Source organism: Notolepis coatsorum (genome assembly GCF_963971535.1).
Source record: "Notolepis coatsorum genome assembly, chromosome: 5".
NCBI lineage: Eukaryota > Metazoa > Chordata > Actinopteri > Aulopiformes > Paralepididae > Notolepis > Notolepis coatsorum.
The window spans coordinates 116,378,065-116,394,730 of record NC_140169.1 but is presented as its reverse complement, the minus strand read 5'-3'; the positions used below and the strand labels follow the sequence as shown (position 1 = coordinate 116,394,730).

Sequence of the window (16,666 nt, the reverse complement as noted above, 5' to 3'; positions counted from 1 at the left end):
CATTCATTTTCTCCCCCCGCTATCTCCTCCGTGATTTCAATGTAACGCGGAAGTGCAGTGGTCTATAGCCTTCCTAACAATGACATTTGCTTCACATGCCTACACAATAATCCACAAAATCAGCTTTGGATCCGGGAAAAATCTCGTGCGGTTGGGGGAGAAAGGATCCCCATTTGCTTCCTTACAAGGCACTATTCATTTACCCAGACGTGTTCAGGCTCTCTCAATATACCCAGACGTGTTCAGGCTCTCTCAGTCAATACCCAGACGTGTTCAGGCTCTCTCAGTATTCTCAGACGTGTTCCAGCTCTCTCAGTATTCTCTCACAACAAAACGTTCCTGTGGTGCTTTCAGAATCTCACGGGGAGGAAGAGGAGGAGGGCGCAGAGGACGACGATGAGGATGACGAAAGGGATGAAGCAGAGGAGGCCGGGGAGGAGAACGACAGGCCGTACAACCTGAGGCAACGCAAGACCGTGCAGAGATACGAGGCGCCACCTATTGGTAGGAGTCAGGATTTCCCTCTCAACCCAATTAACCTATAAACATTGGTTACATGTATTTTCTGTTTGCTTATGTGTGTTTCCTGACTGGTCTGTTGATGTAATGATTTGCTCTCTGCTGAACACGCTCCAGCTTTTAGAGACTCTTTGAGTATTCTTGTTTGTGTTTCTTCCCTCCCCCCTCTCAGAGCCTGTAAACCGAAAGCAGAGCGACCCTTCACTGTTTGACACTCACAGATCCCCGGCCAGAAGAAGCCATATTAGGTGGGTAGGACTGGAGGGACCCGTCAGTCAAAATTCTCTTCCAATTCACACGTTCTTTTTTTGCCGCTGAATAAAGTCTTGTCTAGTGACTCCTCCCACCATCACCATTGATAATTGCTTTTTGATCTGCGGTTGGTTGTCATTGTGTCACCGAGCGGCGTTCCTTTTGAGTGACGTTTCTCACACCTCTCTCTCTCTCTCTCTCGTTTCAGAGTGAAGAAACACGCCATCCACAGCAGCGACACCACCTCCTCCTCCGACGAGGAGCGCTTTGAGAGGAGGAAAAGCAAGAGCATGACTCGTGCCAGGAATAGGTGATGGCTCCAGCCTTCCTCCCTTTCTCAATTTCTTCCACACCTTTTTAGGATGTACTTTTGGAGGCAGTTGAAATAACTTTTGTATGTGTAGCTGTTAGGGCTACAATGATGTGTCGTCGTCGTCGTCGATGACGTCGACCATGATATTTAGTGATTTTTGTCATGACTGACTCATTGTATTGTTACTTATGTGTCGTCTTCACAGTGGAAATGGCAGACGTTCAAAGTCATAACAATGTGCAACATGTCATCTAACTAGTGCGCAATGAATAAAATAATCGCATTAGAAATAAGTAACTTCTCTTAAACCACTGTTTGTGATTCTGCCTAAAGCCAGGACTCAACAGTGTGGCTTCACTCACATTTGATACATTTAGTTTTTGACGTCCACTCCAGCTGGGGAATGGGAGGGGCTGAGCCCGATAGCTCTCTCTCTCTCTCTCTCTCTCTCTCTCTCTCTCTCTCTCTCTCTCTCTCTCTCTCTCTCTCGCTCTCGCTCTCTCTCTCCCCCCCTCAATAATTTGAAGTAGCCAAACGTTACACCAGTGCTTCCCAATCCTCTCCTCGAAGCACCCCAGCCGTTCCATGTATTTGTTAAATTCCACCACCAGCACACCTGATTCAACTTAACAAGCCCTTTATTAGTTGAATCAGGTGTGCTGGTGGTGGAATCTAACAAATACATGGAATGGCTGGGGTGCCTCGAGGAGGTTTCATCAGTGGTTTCATCGCCATGTTCCTCGTTGTGCTCCTAACGGTATGTTCACCTCCTCTTGCCTGGTGCAGGTGTTTGCCCATGAACCTGTGTGCGGAGGACCTGTCGAGTGGAGTGCTGCGGGACCGCGGTAAAGTGGGCGCCAGCCTGGCCGACGTGGACCCCATGACCCTGGACAGCTCAGTGAGTCACTCCTTCAGGCTCCATAGCGATAGTATCACCATACACACCGTCTGCAATAATCAATATAGTGCAGGGTATTTGTGTAACTGAAGAAGAGAAAATATCCATAAAAAGGCAATGTTGTGTTTTTAAAATGTTTCTATTTATTTTAAACCTTTATTCAACCAGGTAAAATGCTTGAAATCAAGGATCCCTTTTACGAGCAAGACCTAACCAAAATGACAGCAATAAAAATAATAAACCAAGTTACAACATACAGGACAAAACACAGACAGACAAAAGGATAAAATAATTGAGCAAGCACCACCATGTCCTTAACATTAGTAACATGCAGCATCAGCATTATGTATTAATGGTTCATGCATTTTCAAACTCCCAATTCAGACGTTGCAAAGTCTGTGACATGAACGTTAAAATCCACCGCCATCATTTATTGACAGAATTGACATGAAAGCTTCTCAGATTCTGTGCATCACACAGTGTCCTTTTAACACACGCTGACTGCAACTTGATTATCATCACCATAAAAAGAATATATATACATTATCTGTTTTATCTAATAAGATAGCATGATCAGTCTGTTCACCTCATTCCAATATTTTGTATTGTAGTAAAATGGGATTGTAATTTTTTTTTAAGAAATAATATCTGTATCGATATATCCGCATGTAAAATCTTGCGATATATTGCTGTATCGATTTTCTTCCCCCACATTCAAGCCTTGAATTCCTGTCATGTACAGTTAGTGATTAAACGAGGGGTACTCTCTAGTCAGTTGACATGGACTGCCATACTGTACATATTGTGTGGGATGACTGCCACCTGTGACATACAGGCTGGTGTCTGATGTAGGGTCTTTCAGAGACTTCCAGAGTGGTTGGTTATGCCCATTGAACATAGGGCTGGGGGGCGCTCCAGTAGCACACCATATAGCGCGCTGAGTCGCGAAGCGGTCGTCCTGGGTTCGCTTCCCACACCCGGTGACCATTTGCCGCATGTCTTCCCTACTTCTCCTCCCGTTCTCCCTCTCTCCTCTATCGGTCCTGCATGGCCAGAAAAAGCTGTAAAAATGCTAAAAAAGATCATAAACAATAAGCAAAACATTTCTTTATCACAATATTCAGAAGACCCTTTTTTGACACTGATGTATATCACGGCATCTGTTTAGGTTTGGAAAATAATAAGTTGGATAATCCAATCGGTAATGGAAACGTGTGATACAGTCAACTGAAACTGTAATCTTTTCAAAACATTTCAGACATCATTTTGTGAGAAATCTGACTTACCTTTTGGGTTTTAGCATTGATTTAGTCAGCAATATTTTGTATCAAGATTTGCGATATATATATATCTTATCGTGTGTTGTCATGTTTGTTTATATGTTTGTTTAAAAAATAATAAAAAAATAAAATACAAAAAGATTTGCGATATATATATACATTAATACAACTCTGTACATACATCTGATTAGCACTACACTCAGTAGTACTAATTTGTATATTTTATACCCAGTTTAACCACCTGTACATTGCACTTTACTGCTACATTTGCATTCTGGTTGGATGCCAAACTTTCTTTCATTGTACTGTACTTGTGCTGTATAATGACAATATATTTGAATCTAATCTAATATATATCACAGGTGACATTGGATATGTATCAATATTATTGCCCAGCCCTAACTGACTGTGTGTGTTGTGTCCCCCCCCCCAGGTGAAGTTTGACAGTGTGGGCGGCCTCAGTAGCCACATCCAGAAGCTAAAGGAGATGGTGGTGTTCCCTTTACTTTACCCAGAGGTCTTTGAGAGGTTCAAGATCCAGCCTCCCAGGTGAGTGGCCACTTCCCACAGAGCCCAGTATGTCTTACTGGGGCCAGGGTCTCAGAACCACTTCCCACAGAGCCCAGTATGTCTTACTGGGGCCAGGGTCTCAGAACCACTTCCCACAGAGCCCAGTATGTCTTACTGGGGCCAGGGTCTCAGAACCACTTCCCACAGAGCCCAGTATGTCTTACTGGGGCCAGGGTCTCAGAACCACTTCCCACAGAGCCCAGTATGTCTTACTGGGGCCAGGGTCTCAGAACCACTTCCCACAGAGCCCAGTATGTCTTACTGGGGCCAGGGTCTCAGAACCACTTCCCACAGAGCCCAGTATGTCTTACTGGGGCCAGGGTCTCAGAACCACTTCCCACAGAGCCCAGTATGTCTTACTGGGGCCAGGGTCTCAGAACCACTTCCCACAGAGCCCAGTATGTCTTACTGGGGCCAGGGTCTCAGAACCACTTCCCACAGAGCCCAGTATGTCTTACTGGGGCCAGGGTCGGCTCAGAACCACTTCCCACAGCGCAGAGCCAGTCTTACTGGGGCCAGGGTCTCAGAACCACTTCCCACAGCGCAGAGCCAGTCTTACTGGGGCCAGGGTCTCAGAACCACTCCCCACAGCACAGAGTATGTCTTACTGGGGCCAGGGTCTCAGAACCACTCCCCACAGCACAGAGTATGTCTTACTGGGGCCAGGGTCTCAGAACCACTTCCCACAGCACAGAGCCAGTCTTACTGGGGCCAGGGTATCAGAACCACTTCCCACAGCACAGAGCCAGTCTTACTGGGGCCAGGGTCTCAGAACGGTGCAGAACACAGGGGCCAAAGCAATATTGGAAAGTATATTGGAAAGTATAATCGATTCTGACAAAAACGATCTCTGTTGGCAACAAAATGCAGAAGGATTGACATGTTGTTTTGCTTTGGGAGAAGCTGTTTGGCAGGAAGAGTGAGTTAAGTCTGTTCGTCTCCGCAGTGGAAACCTATTGATGACAGAACTGTGGATATGTTATGAAAACAGGATGTTATTCTTTCAGATTTACGAACAATCTTTTGATTTAAAGTAGACCAAACATGAATTCCTGTCTTTCTCTCTCATTCCCACTCTCTCTCCTCTCAGAGGGTGTCTGTTCTACGGCCCTCCAGGGACAGGGAAGACCCTTGTGGCGCGGGCACTTGCCAACGAGTGTAGCCAGGGAGACAGGAAGGTCGCCTTCTTCATGAGGAAAGGAGCCGACTGCCTCAGCAAGTGGGTCGGCGAATCAGAACGCCAGCTACGCCTGCTCTTTGACCAGGTGAGCCAGTGGAGCAGGTGAACGTGAATGGCCTAAATGTCTCAAGTCTCGACGACAAAGGAGTTAGGGAAAGTGATGAAGCAGAGTGACGGTACAAAAAGGCCTAATACAGTCGGGTCCATGAATATTAACATAATTTTCACAATTTTAAGTCCAGACTTTCAGCTTTAATTTGAGGGGATTTACATCCAAAGGTGAACAGTGTAGAAATTCTTGTAATTCCTACACCGTTCACCTGATTTGGATGTAAATAAACTGACATTAAAGTTGAAAGTCTGCACCTAAAGCACACCTTGATTGTTTAATTTCAAGTACATTGTGGTGGTGTACAGAATTATAAATTGTGTTGACCTGACTATGTTAAAATAATACGTTTTTACTATAACATTCATTATATATATATACATTACATATTAGAAAGTCTTTGGCGGGCAAGGCAAGGCGCTCGCCACTAATGCAGGAGATGCTGGTATCGAGCCCAGCTCTCGGCATTGCTACCGGCTTGGCCAGTCGTCATACTAACACAATTGGCAGTGTTAGAGGGTGGGAAAGCCGGTGGGTGGGGATTGGACGTTGTGGACAGCGACTCCTACAGGTTGGTTGGTGCGCCTGTACAGCAGAATCAGGAAGTATCGGGGGCAGCGTGAGCCTCCCACGCGTTACTCCTCGCCACTGAGAGATCGCGCTGTTCAGGTGAAAAGATGCGACGGCTGCCTCCTCGTGTACCGGAGGGGACACGTGATGCAAGGCTTGGTCCTCACTGCAGCCGACCAGTGGGAGGCATAGTCTAGCAACGTTCGAGACAGGGGAGGGTAGAATTGAAGGGAGAATTGGCGAGGTGAAATTGGGATGGGAGAAAAATAGAAAAATAAGGAGAAAAAGTGGATAAAAAAAAAGTCTTTGACAATTTTGGACCCATTTGTCCACTTAAGGGTTAAGTTGATCATCCTCGATGAGCATCGCTATCCATGACGGAATGTATGGTGTAAATGGCACAGATGTTGCGAACACACCAACACACACACCAGTAATTTCCAACGGGCTGAGACACAGTCTGCCCCCCAAAAAAATACCTTTGTAGATTCCACAGAGGAAATGAGATTAGTGTCTTAACACTGGAAGCACGTGCCGGTTAAACGGCAGCCGTCATGGGTAACAGAAGTTCTTTGTAGCAAATCAACATGATTGGTAAGTGAGAAGAAGGTCCAATAATTTGCTCCACCATCGCTGAAGCTTCCCATGTGGTGACCCTCCCTGGGCTTGTTCTCCACCAGGCGTACCTGATGAGGCCGTCCATAATCTTCTTTGATGAGATTGATGGCTTGGCTCCAGTTCGCTCCAGCAGACAGGACCAGATACACAGGTAAGTCTTAATCTGAAGTTGAACACACACGCACACACGCACACACACACACGCGCGCCTTGCACTGCACCTTAATATGCACATACACTTTTACGGAAGACACTTTCTGTAAAAGTTTACTATTTTATTTGATCTTACCTCATTTTGATATTGTCTTTATCGTACTACTACTATTGTTATTGGACACACACACCTTAACATGCACATACACGCAAGACACTTTGTCTAAATAATTGACTATTTTATCTTACCTCATCTTATATTTGATTTGATCTCAGTCACTACTACTACTTATTGTTACCATTCTTGTATTCATTGATGTTTCTTAATTGTGCACCGTTGAGTCTGAGCTCGAAACACAAGAATTGCATTACCTGCAATACACTACCCTGTATTGTAGTGTATTTGCCAAATGAAGTTCAAGTTTTGTTTTATTTGTTACATATAAAGTACATTGCAGTGAAATGCTTGGTTCTGTATGAGCCCCCTGAGAATGTGCTTCATACAGTAAAAAGAATAAAGTCCAAACACTACAAAATATACAAACTAAAGTACAAATGAAGTACAAAATGCAAACAATGAGGTACACAAATGCAAACCTTTAAAAAAAATGCTAAATGCATTTAGTCATTTAGTTTATCCTTCTCTACTGCACCCTTGTTTATGATTGGCCAAATCTATTTTCAATTGGAACTAAAAGGGCCTTGTTTGGTAACTATTGACTTTGTGTTGAGTATGTATAGTATATTATGACTACTGACGCACAGATGGGGGTCTCTATTTATAGATGGGGGGTCTCTATTTCACTGCTGTGGGGTGAAAACCTCCAAATTTTTTTAGGAATTAGAAGAAATCCGTAAGTTTATGAAGTTCTACATTGTGCTTTGAATGGGTTTCAAGGTCCTTAGGGGCAGGACACTTACATATTGACAGTCATGTCAACTTTGAATACAAGTAAAACATGAAAATCACCGTAGTTTTAGATCCAAGGTTTTCGACCGACAGCAGAGTTGTTTCTGATACAATAGCTGATGTTTTACATTTGATTGTTATTAATCAAACAATGTCCCTTTCTTTGTCATCTCTCTTTCTCTCTCTCTCTCTCTCTCTCTCTCTCTCTCTCTCCCTCTCTCTCTCTCTCTCTCTCTCTCTCTCTCTGTCTCTCTCTGTCTCTCTCGCTCTCTCCCCCCCCCTCCCTCCCCGTCCAATACATCTCTTCCTTCCCTGTGTCTGTAGTTCTATAGTGTCCACCCTGCTGGCCCTGATGGATGGGTTGGACAGTCGAGGGGAGATAGTGGTCATCGGTGCTACGAACAGACTTGACTCTATTGACCCGGCACTCAGGAGGCCCGGACGCTTCGACCGGGAGTTTCTGTTCAACCTGCCTGACAAGCAGGTGAGAGGGAGACAAATGTATATTGCATATAGCTGGGCAACATTTACACTCGGCAGTGACGATGCCTCTCCACAGTGTGTCCTCATTGAGATCCGATAGCACTTTCCCTGCATAGAATATCTTTGAGATTGGAAGGGGCCTGCAATTTGATCACACTTCATCCTCAGTGCATTGTGGGTGTGTTTACACCTGGAAGTAGACGTGGGTAAGCAGTAGTATCGGATGAAGCAGGTGTAAAAGGGGTTGACGTGGTTTCATGTGAAGGGTCATCGTAGGTATGGAGGGGCCGATACCACATTCTCACTGCCGATACAGCAGTGAAAGTAATATCTGATAATACTGTTGATCTGATAGTATCTGTTGATACTTTTATTACACTGTACTTGATACTTTTATTACACTGACTGTATCGATACTTTTATTACACAGTACTTGATACTTTTATTACACTGTATCGATACTTTTATTACACTGTATCGATACTTTTATTACACTGTATCGATACTTTTATTACACAGTACTTGATACTTTTATTACACTGTACTTGAAGATACCTTTTATTACACAGTACTTGATACCTTTATTACACTGGCAGCAGGCTTAGTGTTGATGTTCCAATAAATGGGGCATTACATTTCATTAGGATACGTATTGACATGTAATACAGAGCAGCTCAACATTGGGGCTAATGGCAGCCCTCCAGGGCAGGAGAGGAGATTAATTTCTCCTTGTTTAGTTGCCTAGCAAAGCCCCCTCCCTCTGGGGTCTCCTCTAGCATCACCACATATCATTTACAAACAACACATCCACCGCTGTGCACATACACCAGCTGGGACCATAATGGTAATGCATAAGTAATCGGTGTCTGAGCTCATTTGCGCTCAGCAGTGTACTGGTAAGGAATTGGCGTGCACGGCCCTCAGGCTATTTGTCAAGATCACGAGGCTGCGCTGGTGTTTGTCCTTGTTGACGGTGTCCTTATTGTTGTGATCTTGCCGGAAAATACAAGAGCAATGGTGTTCAGTTACTGTAGCTGACTTTCTGGGTCTGGGTGGAAAAACAAACGGATTGTATTTTTAAAGGACCTCTGTTTAAAGATTGTGTCTGTCTTTAACACATTGTAGGTGTATAAAGTGTATGTTGTGCTAGATCTCAGCCTACCTTTCACACTGCCATTGAAATTATGTTCCATGAAGATTGCTAGGCGTAGGTAATTTACCCTTGTGAAATTAGACTCTTATGGTCCTTTTTTCAAAAGGTTTATTTAAAAGATTTCCATGGCCAAGCTCTGATTGCTTTTATCTCTAAACTAGACAAACTTTGCTTGTTAGTTGTTAGACTCTTGGATGTTTTGATCCATGCAAAAGTTGTGTGCGTGTGTCTCTGTGAGCGAAACAGATCCGTGGTGCATTGTGGGTATCTCCGCCTATTGAGTCTTAATTGGGCGCCTCACATCGTTTGTCCTCACAGCGGGCTTGTGGGTAATCAAAGCCCGCTCTGCGTGCGGCTTTCGGCTAACCACCTCTGCTGCGGGCCCTCGCTGATCAGAACCCCACTGCCATGTGGGGCGGGGGGCCTCGACCTCACTCCACATTCTGAACCCAGCATAGAACACATATGGCATTTTTTTTAAGTTGTCTGAACCACCACTTTGAAAGGGACAGACTGGCAGAGAGAAAAGAGGGAACACGTCGTCCGTCACCACGTCCTCCTCGCATCACACGGTTAAGAGGGCGGGAGATTGTTAAATAAAAACAGTTCTCCTCCATGCTAAGCTGAGTGAAGGAGAGCTTTATAGATCATGTGCTTTCTGGGGGGGGCACGCTGTTTTTTGCAGACTTGAGATACATTTTGAATTGTGCGTCGGCGAGGGACAAGTGTGTCCGTATGTGCTGGGAAGGTCGTACAGTGGATTGTGTGTGTAGATGTGGAATCCGGCATGCAGCTCGACTAACCATGTGACCAAGGAAGCGACCGATGGGGCAAGAGCATGCACACGAAAACCAACAAACCAGCCCACGGAGCACAGAGGTTATACAGAGGTGATACTTCCCAGCACCTAATGAGGGTCTTTCAGAGGACTTCTGGGCTTGGATGGGGAATTCATGACCACTACAGCTTTTGACACAGACCATATGCAATATGCAGGATGTTTGCACACTTCTGTAATTACTTCTGTAACCTCTAAAAGAAAAAGTCTTGTTAAAACCAATACTCTCTCCTTCTCCTCTCCTCCACCCCCCCCCCCCCTCCTGCAGGCCAGAAAGCACATCCTAGACATCCACACTCGGGACTGGAATCCTAAATTGGCTGAGCTGTTTGTGGACGAGCTAGCAGAAAAATGTGTCGGTAAGAAAGAGAGCGAGCGGGAGAGGGGTTCCATCTCATCATGTACACCGTCTTATCTGGGACCAGTCCTCGGTGGGATAGAGAGTGTCTGAGCACATTGCAGAGGGTGCTCTCACTGCTCTGAGGGGACAATAATACATAGATTCATGAGAAGAGATGTTCTCCATTAGAGAGTTCTATGCTTCTATGAGCGGGGACAAAATATCACTTGGCTTTGATTTCTGACATGTTACATGTGGTTTTTGGTATTTGATTTTAGTATTGAAGAAATGCTCTCTGGTTGTAGCTCTGGCTCAGGAGTGACGCAGACGGAAGGTATTATCGTCCCATTGGTTTGTTTATCAGGACCCGACATAATCATGCATTTGCGGAAACGACAGCTTTGCTAAAGGGACGTAATCGGTCAGTTTCAAAAGGTAATCTTCTCAAAATGGACACAAATCTGAAGGAGACTGACAACATCATCAGCCCTGTCCAACAAACGTATACTCATCATTGAAAAGTAATGGAATAACTAGCCAAAACCATTTCCGACCGACCGGTAACGGTACTAGTGACATTTGACCATGTCGTCTGAGGCTCTGCTAAATAAGATGTTGTTTTCATGCTGTGTGTGTGTGTGTGTGTGTAGTGTGTGGATATTGTGCGTTTGTCTATGCCTGGGCCATCTAATATGTCATGATGTGCTCTGTCCTTGTGTCCATGACTGTATTGTGCCCTGTATCCCTATCTTATGTCCTACTATATGTGCTTTTTGTTTTTATTGTAATGTTATTTATCTCGCTTGTATTCTGTTTGTATTGCTAACTCTTTTTTACATAGAATTTTAGTCTGTACCTTCTGGCAGGGGGACTACCAATGGAAATTAGCCTTTTTGGCAAAAACATTTTTGCATTTACGTTTTTAAATGCAAAAACGTAAATGCTAAATAAGATGTTGTCCTTCCCCCCCAGGCTAAATAAGATGTTGTCCCCCCCCCCAGGCTAAATAAGATGTTGTCCCCCCCCCCCAGGCTAAATAAGATGTTGTCCCCCCCCCCCCCCCAGGCTAAATAAGATGTTGTTGTCCCCCCCCCCAGGCTAAATAAGATGTTGTCCCCCCCCCCCCAGGCTAAATAAGATGTTGTCCCCCCCCCCCCAGGCTAAATAAGATGTTGTCCCCCCCCCCCCAGGCTAAATAAGATGTTGTTGTCCCCCCCCCCAGGCTAAATAAGATGTTGTCCCCCCCCCCCCCCAGGCTAAATAAGATGTTGTCCCCCCCCCCCCAGGCTAAATAAGATGTTGTCCCCCCCCCCCCAGGCTAAATAAGATGTTGTCCCCCCCCCCCAGGCTAAATAAGATGTTGCCCCCCCCCCCCAGGCTAAATAAGATGTTGTCCCCCCCCCCCAGGCTAAATAAGATGTTGTCCCCCCCCCCCCCAGGCTAAATAAGATGTCCCCCCCCCCCCCCCAGGCTAAATAAGATGTTGTCCCCCCCCCCCCCAGGCTAAATAAGATGTTGTCCCCCCCCCCCAGGCTAAATAATATGTTGTCCCCCCCCAGGCTAAATAAGATGTTGTCCCCCCCCCCCCCAGGCTAAATAAGATGTTGTCCTTCCCCCCCAGGCTAAATAAGATGTTGTCCCCCCCCCCCAGGCTAAATAAGATGTTGTCCCCCCCCAGGCTAAATAAGATGTTGTCCCCCCCCCCCAGGCTAAATAAGATGTTGTCCCCCCCCCAGGCTAAATAAGATGTTGTCCTTCCCCCCAGGCTAAATAAGATGTTGCCCCCCCCAGGCTAAATAATATGTTGTCCCCCCCCAGGCTAAATAAGATGTTGCCCCCCCCCCCCCCCAGGCTAAATAAGATGTTGTCCCCCCCAGGCTAAATAAGATGTTGTCCCCCCCCCCAGGCTAAATAAGATGTTGCCCCCCCCAGGCTAAATAAGATGTTGTCCCCCCCCCCAGGCTAAATAAGATGTTGTCCCCCCCCCAGGCTAAATAAGATGTTGTCGTCCCCCCCAGGCTAAATAAGATGTTGTCCCCCCCCCCCCAGGCTAAATAAGATGTTGTCCCCCCCAGGCTAAATAAGATGTTGTCCTTCCCCCCCAGGCTAAATAAGATGTTGTCCCCCCCCCCCCCAGGCTAAATAAGATGTTGTCCCCCCCAGGCTAAATAAGATGTTGTCCTTCCCCCCCAGGCTAAATAAGATGTTGTCCCCCCCCCCCCAGGCTAAATAAGATGTTGTCCCCCCCCCCCCAGGCTAAATAAGATGTTGTCCCCCCCCCCCAGGCTAAATAAGATGTTGTCGTCCCCCCCAGGCTAAATAAGATGTTGTCCCCCCCCCCCCAGGCTAAATAAGATGTTGTCCCCCCCAGGCTAAATAAGATGTTGTCCTTCCCCCCAGGCTAAATAAGATGTTGTCCCCCCCCCCCCAGGCTAAATAAGATGTTGTCCCCCCCCCCCAGGCTAAATAAGATGTTGCCCCCCCCCCCCAGGCTAAATAAGATGTTGTCCCCCCCCCCAGGCTAAATAAGATGTCCCCCCCCCCCCAGGCTAAATAAGATGTTGTCCCCCCCCCCCCAGGCTAAATAATATGTTGTCCCCCCCCAGGCTAAATAAGATGTTGTCCCCCCCCCCCCCAGGCTAAATAAGATGTTGTCCTTCCCCCCCAGGCTAAATAAGATGTTGTCCCCCCCCCCCCAGGCTAAATAAGATGTTGTCCCCCCCCCCCCCAGGCTAAATAAGATGTTGTCCCCCCCCAGGCTAAATAAGATGTTGTCCCCCCCCCCAGGCTAAATAAGATGTTGTCCCCCCCCCAGGCTAAATAAGATGTTGTCCTTCCCCCCAGGCTAAATAAGATGTTGCCCCCCCCCAGGCTAAATAATATGTTGTCCCCCCCCCAGGCTAAATAAGATGTTGCCCCCCCCCCCCCAGGCTAAATAAGATGTTGTCCCCCCCCAGGCTAAATAAGATGTTGTCCCCCCCCCAGGCTAAATAAGATGTTGCCCCCCCCAGGCTAAATAAGATGTTGTCCCCCCCCCAGGCTAAATAAGATGTTGCCCCCCCAGGCTAAATAAGATGTTGTCCCCCCCCCCCAGGCTAAATAAGATGTTGTCCCCCCCCAGGCTAAATAAGATGTTGTCGTCCCCCCCAGGCTAAATAAGATGTTGTCCCCCCCCCCCCCAGGCTAAATAAGATGTTGTCCCCCCCCCCCAGGCTAAATAAGATGTTGCCCCCCCCAGGCTAAATAAGATGTTGTCCCCCCCCCCCAGGCTAAATAAGATGTTGTCCCCCCCAGGCTAAATAAGATGTTGTCCCCCCCAGGCTAAATAAGATGTTGTCCTTCCCCCCAGGCTAAATAAGATGTTGTCCCCCCCCCAGGCTAAATAAGATGTTGTCCCCCCCCAGGCTAAATAAGATGTTGTCCCCCCCCAGGCTAAATAAGATGTTGTCCTTCCCCCCAGGCTAAATAGATGTTGTCCCCCCCCAGGCTAAATAAGATGTTGTCCTTCCCCCCAGGCTAAATAAGATGTTGTCCTTCCCCCCCAGGCTAAATAAGATGTTGTCCTTCCCCCCCAGGCTAAATAAGATGTTGTCCCCCCAGGCTAAATAAGATGTTGTCCTTCCCCCCAGGCTAAATAAGATGTTGCCCCCCCCCCCCCCAGGCTAAATAAGATGTTGTCCTCCCCCCCCAGGCTAAATAAGATGTTGTCCTTCCCCCCCAGGCTACTGCGGAGCCGACATCAAAGCACTTTGCACGGAGGCGGCCCTGGTGGCGCTGCGCCGCCGCTACCCTCAGATCTACGGCAGCAGCGTCAAGCTGCAGCTGGACGTCTCCTCCATCGTCCTGGGCCCCGGCGACTTCGGCAGGGCCCTGATGAACATCGTCCCGGCCTCCCACAGGGCCCTGGCCCCCTCGGGCCGAGCCCTGGCCCCCGCCCTCAGGCCGCTGCTCTCCAGTTCCCTCGCCCTGGTGTTGAGAGCCCTGCTCCGAGTCTTCCCCCACGCCCAGCACAGCGACGGGCACAGTACACATGGTAAAGGCAGGGAGCGGTGTGCAGGCAGGGGGAGGGGCCAGGGAGCGGTGTGCAGGCAGGCAGGGGGAGGGGCCAGGGAGCGCTGTGCATGCAGAGGGAGGGGCCAGGGAGCGGTGTGCAGGCAGGCAGGGGGAGGGGCCAGGGAGCGTTGTGCAGGCAGAGGGAGGGGCCGCGTGAATATTAAAGGCAACCAACTTGTGTTCAGTTTTTCTCTGATTGGCCGCGACTAGGGATGGGTACCTTTCACATTTGAACCGGTACCTGTGAATCGATACCGGTACCCAACGGTACCTTTTTTCGGTACTTTAGTCTCAAGAAATTTAATTTACCTACCTCTTACTTACCTAAAAAAAAATCCAAACTTCAAATAACTACAATTTCGACAGTTTTCGGCTTGTCATTGCTCCGACTGCTTTGTTGTTGAATCAAGTCAAATCCTAGGTAAGCATATATTGTGCGTGTGAACGTTGACATGAAAAGAAAAAAGTAAAAAAATTATAATAATAATAATAAAAAACTATTTTTTTTTATGATTTTTTCGGTTTCTCACTTGATTCGATACTCGGTAGTACCGACGTGTTTCGGTTCGGTGCCTCAAAAGTACCGAATTCGGTACCCATCCCTAGCCGCGACGCCCCCACGCGGCAGGCAAGCGGCAGCCGTCCCACGTCCCAAATGAAATCCAAGGAGCAAGCGGCAGCAGTGGAGGACGCAGGCTGCTGACTGATTCCAAATGAAATCCAAGGAGCAAGCGGCAGCAGTGGAGGACGCAGGCTGCTGACTGATTATGAAATGCGAGGAGCATAATGTTGAGGCAGATTCACGCGTCACTGTACATCACTTCTGAAGTATAAACAAACTAGGTTATTATGTTTCGCGTTTTTAACGCTGACTGATTATGAAATGCGCGGAGCATAATGTTGAGGCAGATTCACGCGTCACTGTACATCACTTCTGAAGTATAAAACTAGGTTATTATGTTTCGCGTTTTTAACGCTGACTGATTATGAAATGCGCAGAGCATAATGTTGAGGCAGATTCACGCGTCACTGTACATCACTTCTGAAGTATAAACAAACTAGGTTATTATGTTTCGCGTTTTTAACGCTGACTGATTATGAAATGCGCGGAGCATAATGTTGAGGCAGATTCACTCGTCACTGTACATCACTTCTGAAGTATAAACAAACTAGGTTATTATGTTTCGCGTTTTTAACGCCGACTGATTATGAAATGCGCGGAGCATAATGTTGAGGCAGATTCACTCGTCACTGTACATCACTTCTGAAGTATAAACAAACTAGCTGACTGAACTAGAAAGCGTAACGTTATTATGTTTCGCGTTTTTAACAACCAACTACCAGATTCACTCGTCACTGTACATCACTTCTGAAGTATAAACAAACTATACTGCTGTGACGATTTTGAATATCTTAACATGTATTTAGCACAGCAGGTAATGGCGTTAATCAATGAAACATGCGAATTGCTCTGTGCTGGCACAAAAGCTTGCACGTTGGCGGCAGGGTCCATCGCGAAATAGTTAGTTAGTTAGTTAGTTAGGCAGTTAGTTATGGCGTTAAGTGATGCGGCGATAGCGATATGGCATTAACCAACAACAACGGGCATTAACCAACAACGCAAAACACAACGAGGCATTAACCAACGAGCACCTCTTGAGCACCTCTTAGAGCACCTGGGGGAGCCTCATGCGCATGCGCGGCCGCGGTCACTCTGCCGCGTCTCTCTCTGTTACTGACAACACACAGCGCGGATAAGGGCGTGTGCTAGGGCGGTCACGTGGCCGTGTGGCCAATCAGAGAAACGCTGAACGAAAAGCTGAACACAAGTTGGTTGCCTTTAATATTCACGCGGAGGCGCCAGGGAGCGGTGTGCAGGCAGGGGGAGGGGCCAGGGAGTGGTGTGCAGGCAGAGGGAGGGGCCAGGGAGCGGTGTGCAGGCAGGCAGGGGGAGGGGCCAGGGAGCGGTGTGCAGAGGGAGGGGCCAGGGAGCGGTGTGCAGGCAGGGGGAGGGGCCAGGGAGTGGTGTGCAGGCAGGCAGGGGGAGGGGCCAGGGAGCGGTGTGCAGGCAGGGGGAGGGGCCAGGGAGTGGTGTGCAGGCAGAGGGAGGGGCCAGGGAGCGGTGTGCAGGCAGGCAGGGGGAGGGGCCAGGGAGCGGTGTGCAGAGGGAGGGGCCAGGGAGCGGTGTGCAGGCAGGGGGAGGGGCCAGGGAGTGGTGTGCAGGCAGGCAGGGGGAGGGGCCAGGGAGCGGTGTGCAGGCAGGCAGGGGGAGGGGCCAGGGAGCAGTGTGCAGGCAGAGGGAGGGGCCAGGGAGCGGTGTGCAGGCAGAGGGAGGGGCCAGGGAGTGGTGTGCAGGCAGGCAGGGGGAGGGGCCAGGGAGCGGTGTGCAGGCAGGCAGGGGGAGGGGCCAGGGAGCAGTGTGCAGGC

The 16,666-nt window shown here is 48.0% G+C and overlaps 1 protein-coding gene across 2 annotated transcripts in view; it reads left to right on the top strand.

Annotated features, from left to right (window-relative positions):
- atad2b (ATPase family AAA domain containing 2B) overlaps positions 1-16,666 on the top strand; it is a 236,559-nt gene that overhangs the window by 25,698 nt on the left and 194,195 nt on the right. For both annotated transcript variants that reach the window (XM_084314965.1, XM_084314964.1), the window contains exons 7-16: positions 355-504; positions 692-767; positions 980-1,081; positions 1,871-1,982; positions 3,696-3,811; positions 4,923-5,097; positions 6,372-6,460; positions 7,697-7,856; positions 10,115-10,205; positions 13,908-14,219. In XM_084314965.1, the coding sequence (XP_084171091.1) occupies positions 355-504; positions 692-767; positions 980-1,081; positions 1,871-1,982; positions 3,696-3,811; positions 4,923-5,097; positions 6,372-6,460; positions 7,697-7,856; positions 10,115-10,205; positions 13,908-14,219 (1,383 nt within the window). The remainder of the gene's footprint in view (positions 1-354; positions 505-691; positions 768-979; positions 1,082-1,870; positions 1,983-3,695; positions 3,812-4,922; positions 5,098-6,371; positions 6,461-7,696; positions 7,857-10,114; positions 10,206-13,907; positions 14,220-16,666) is intronic.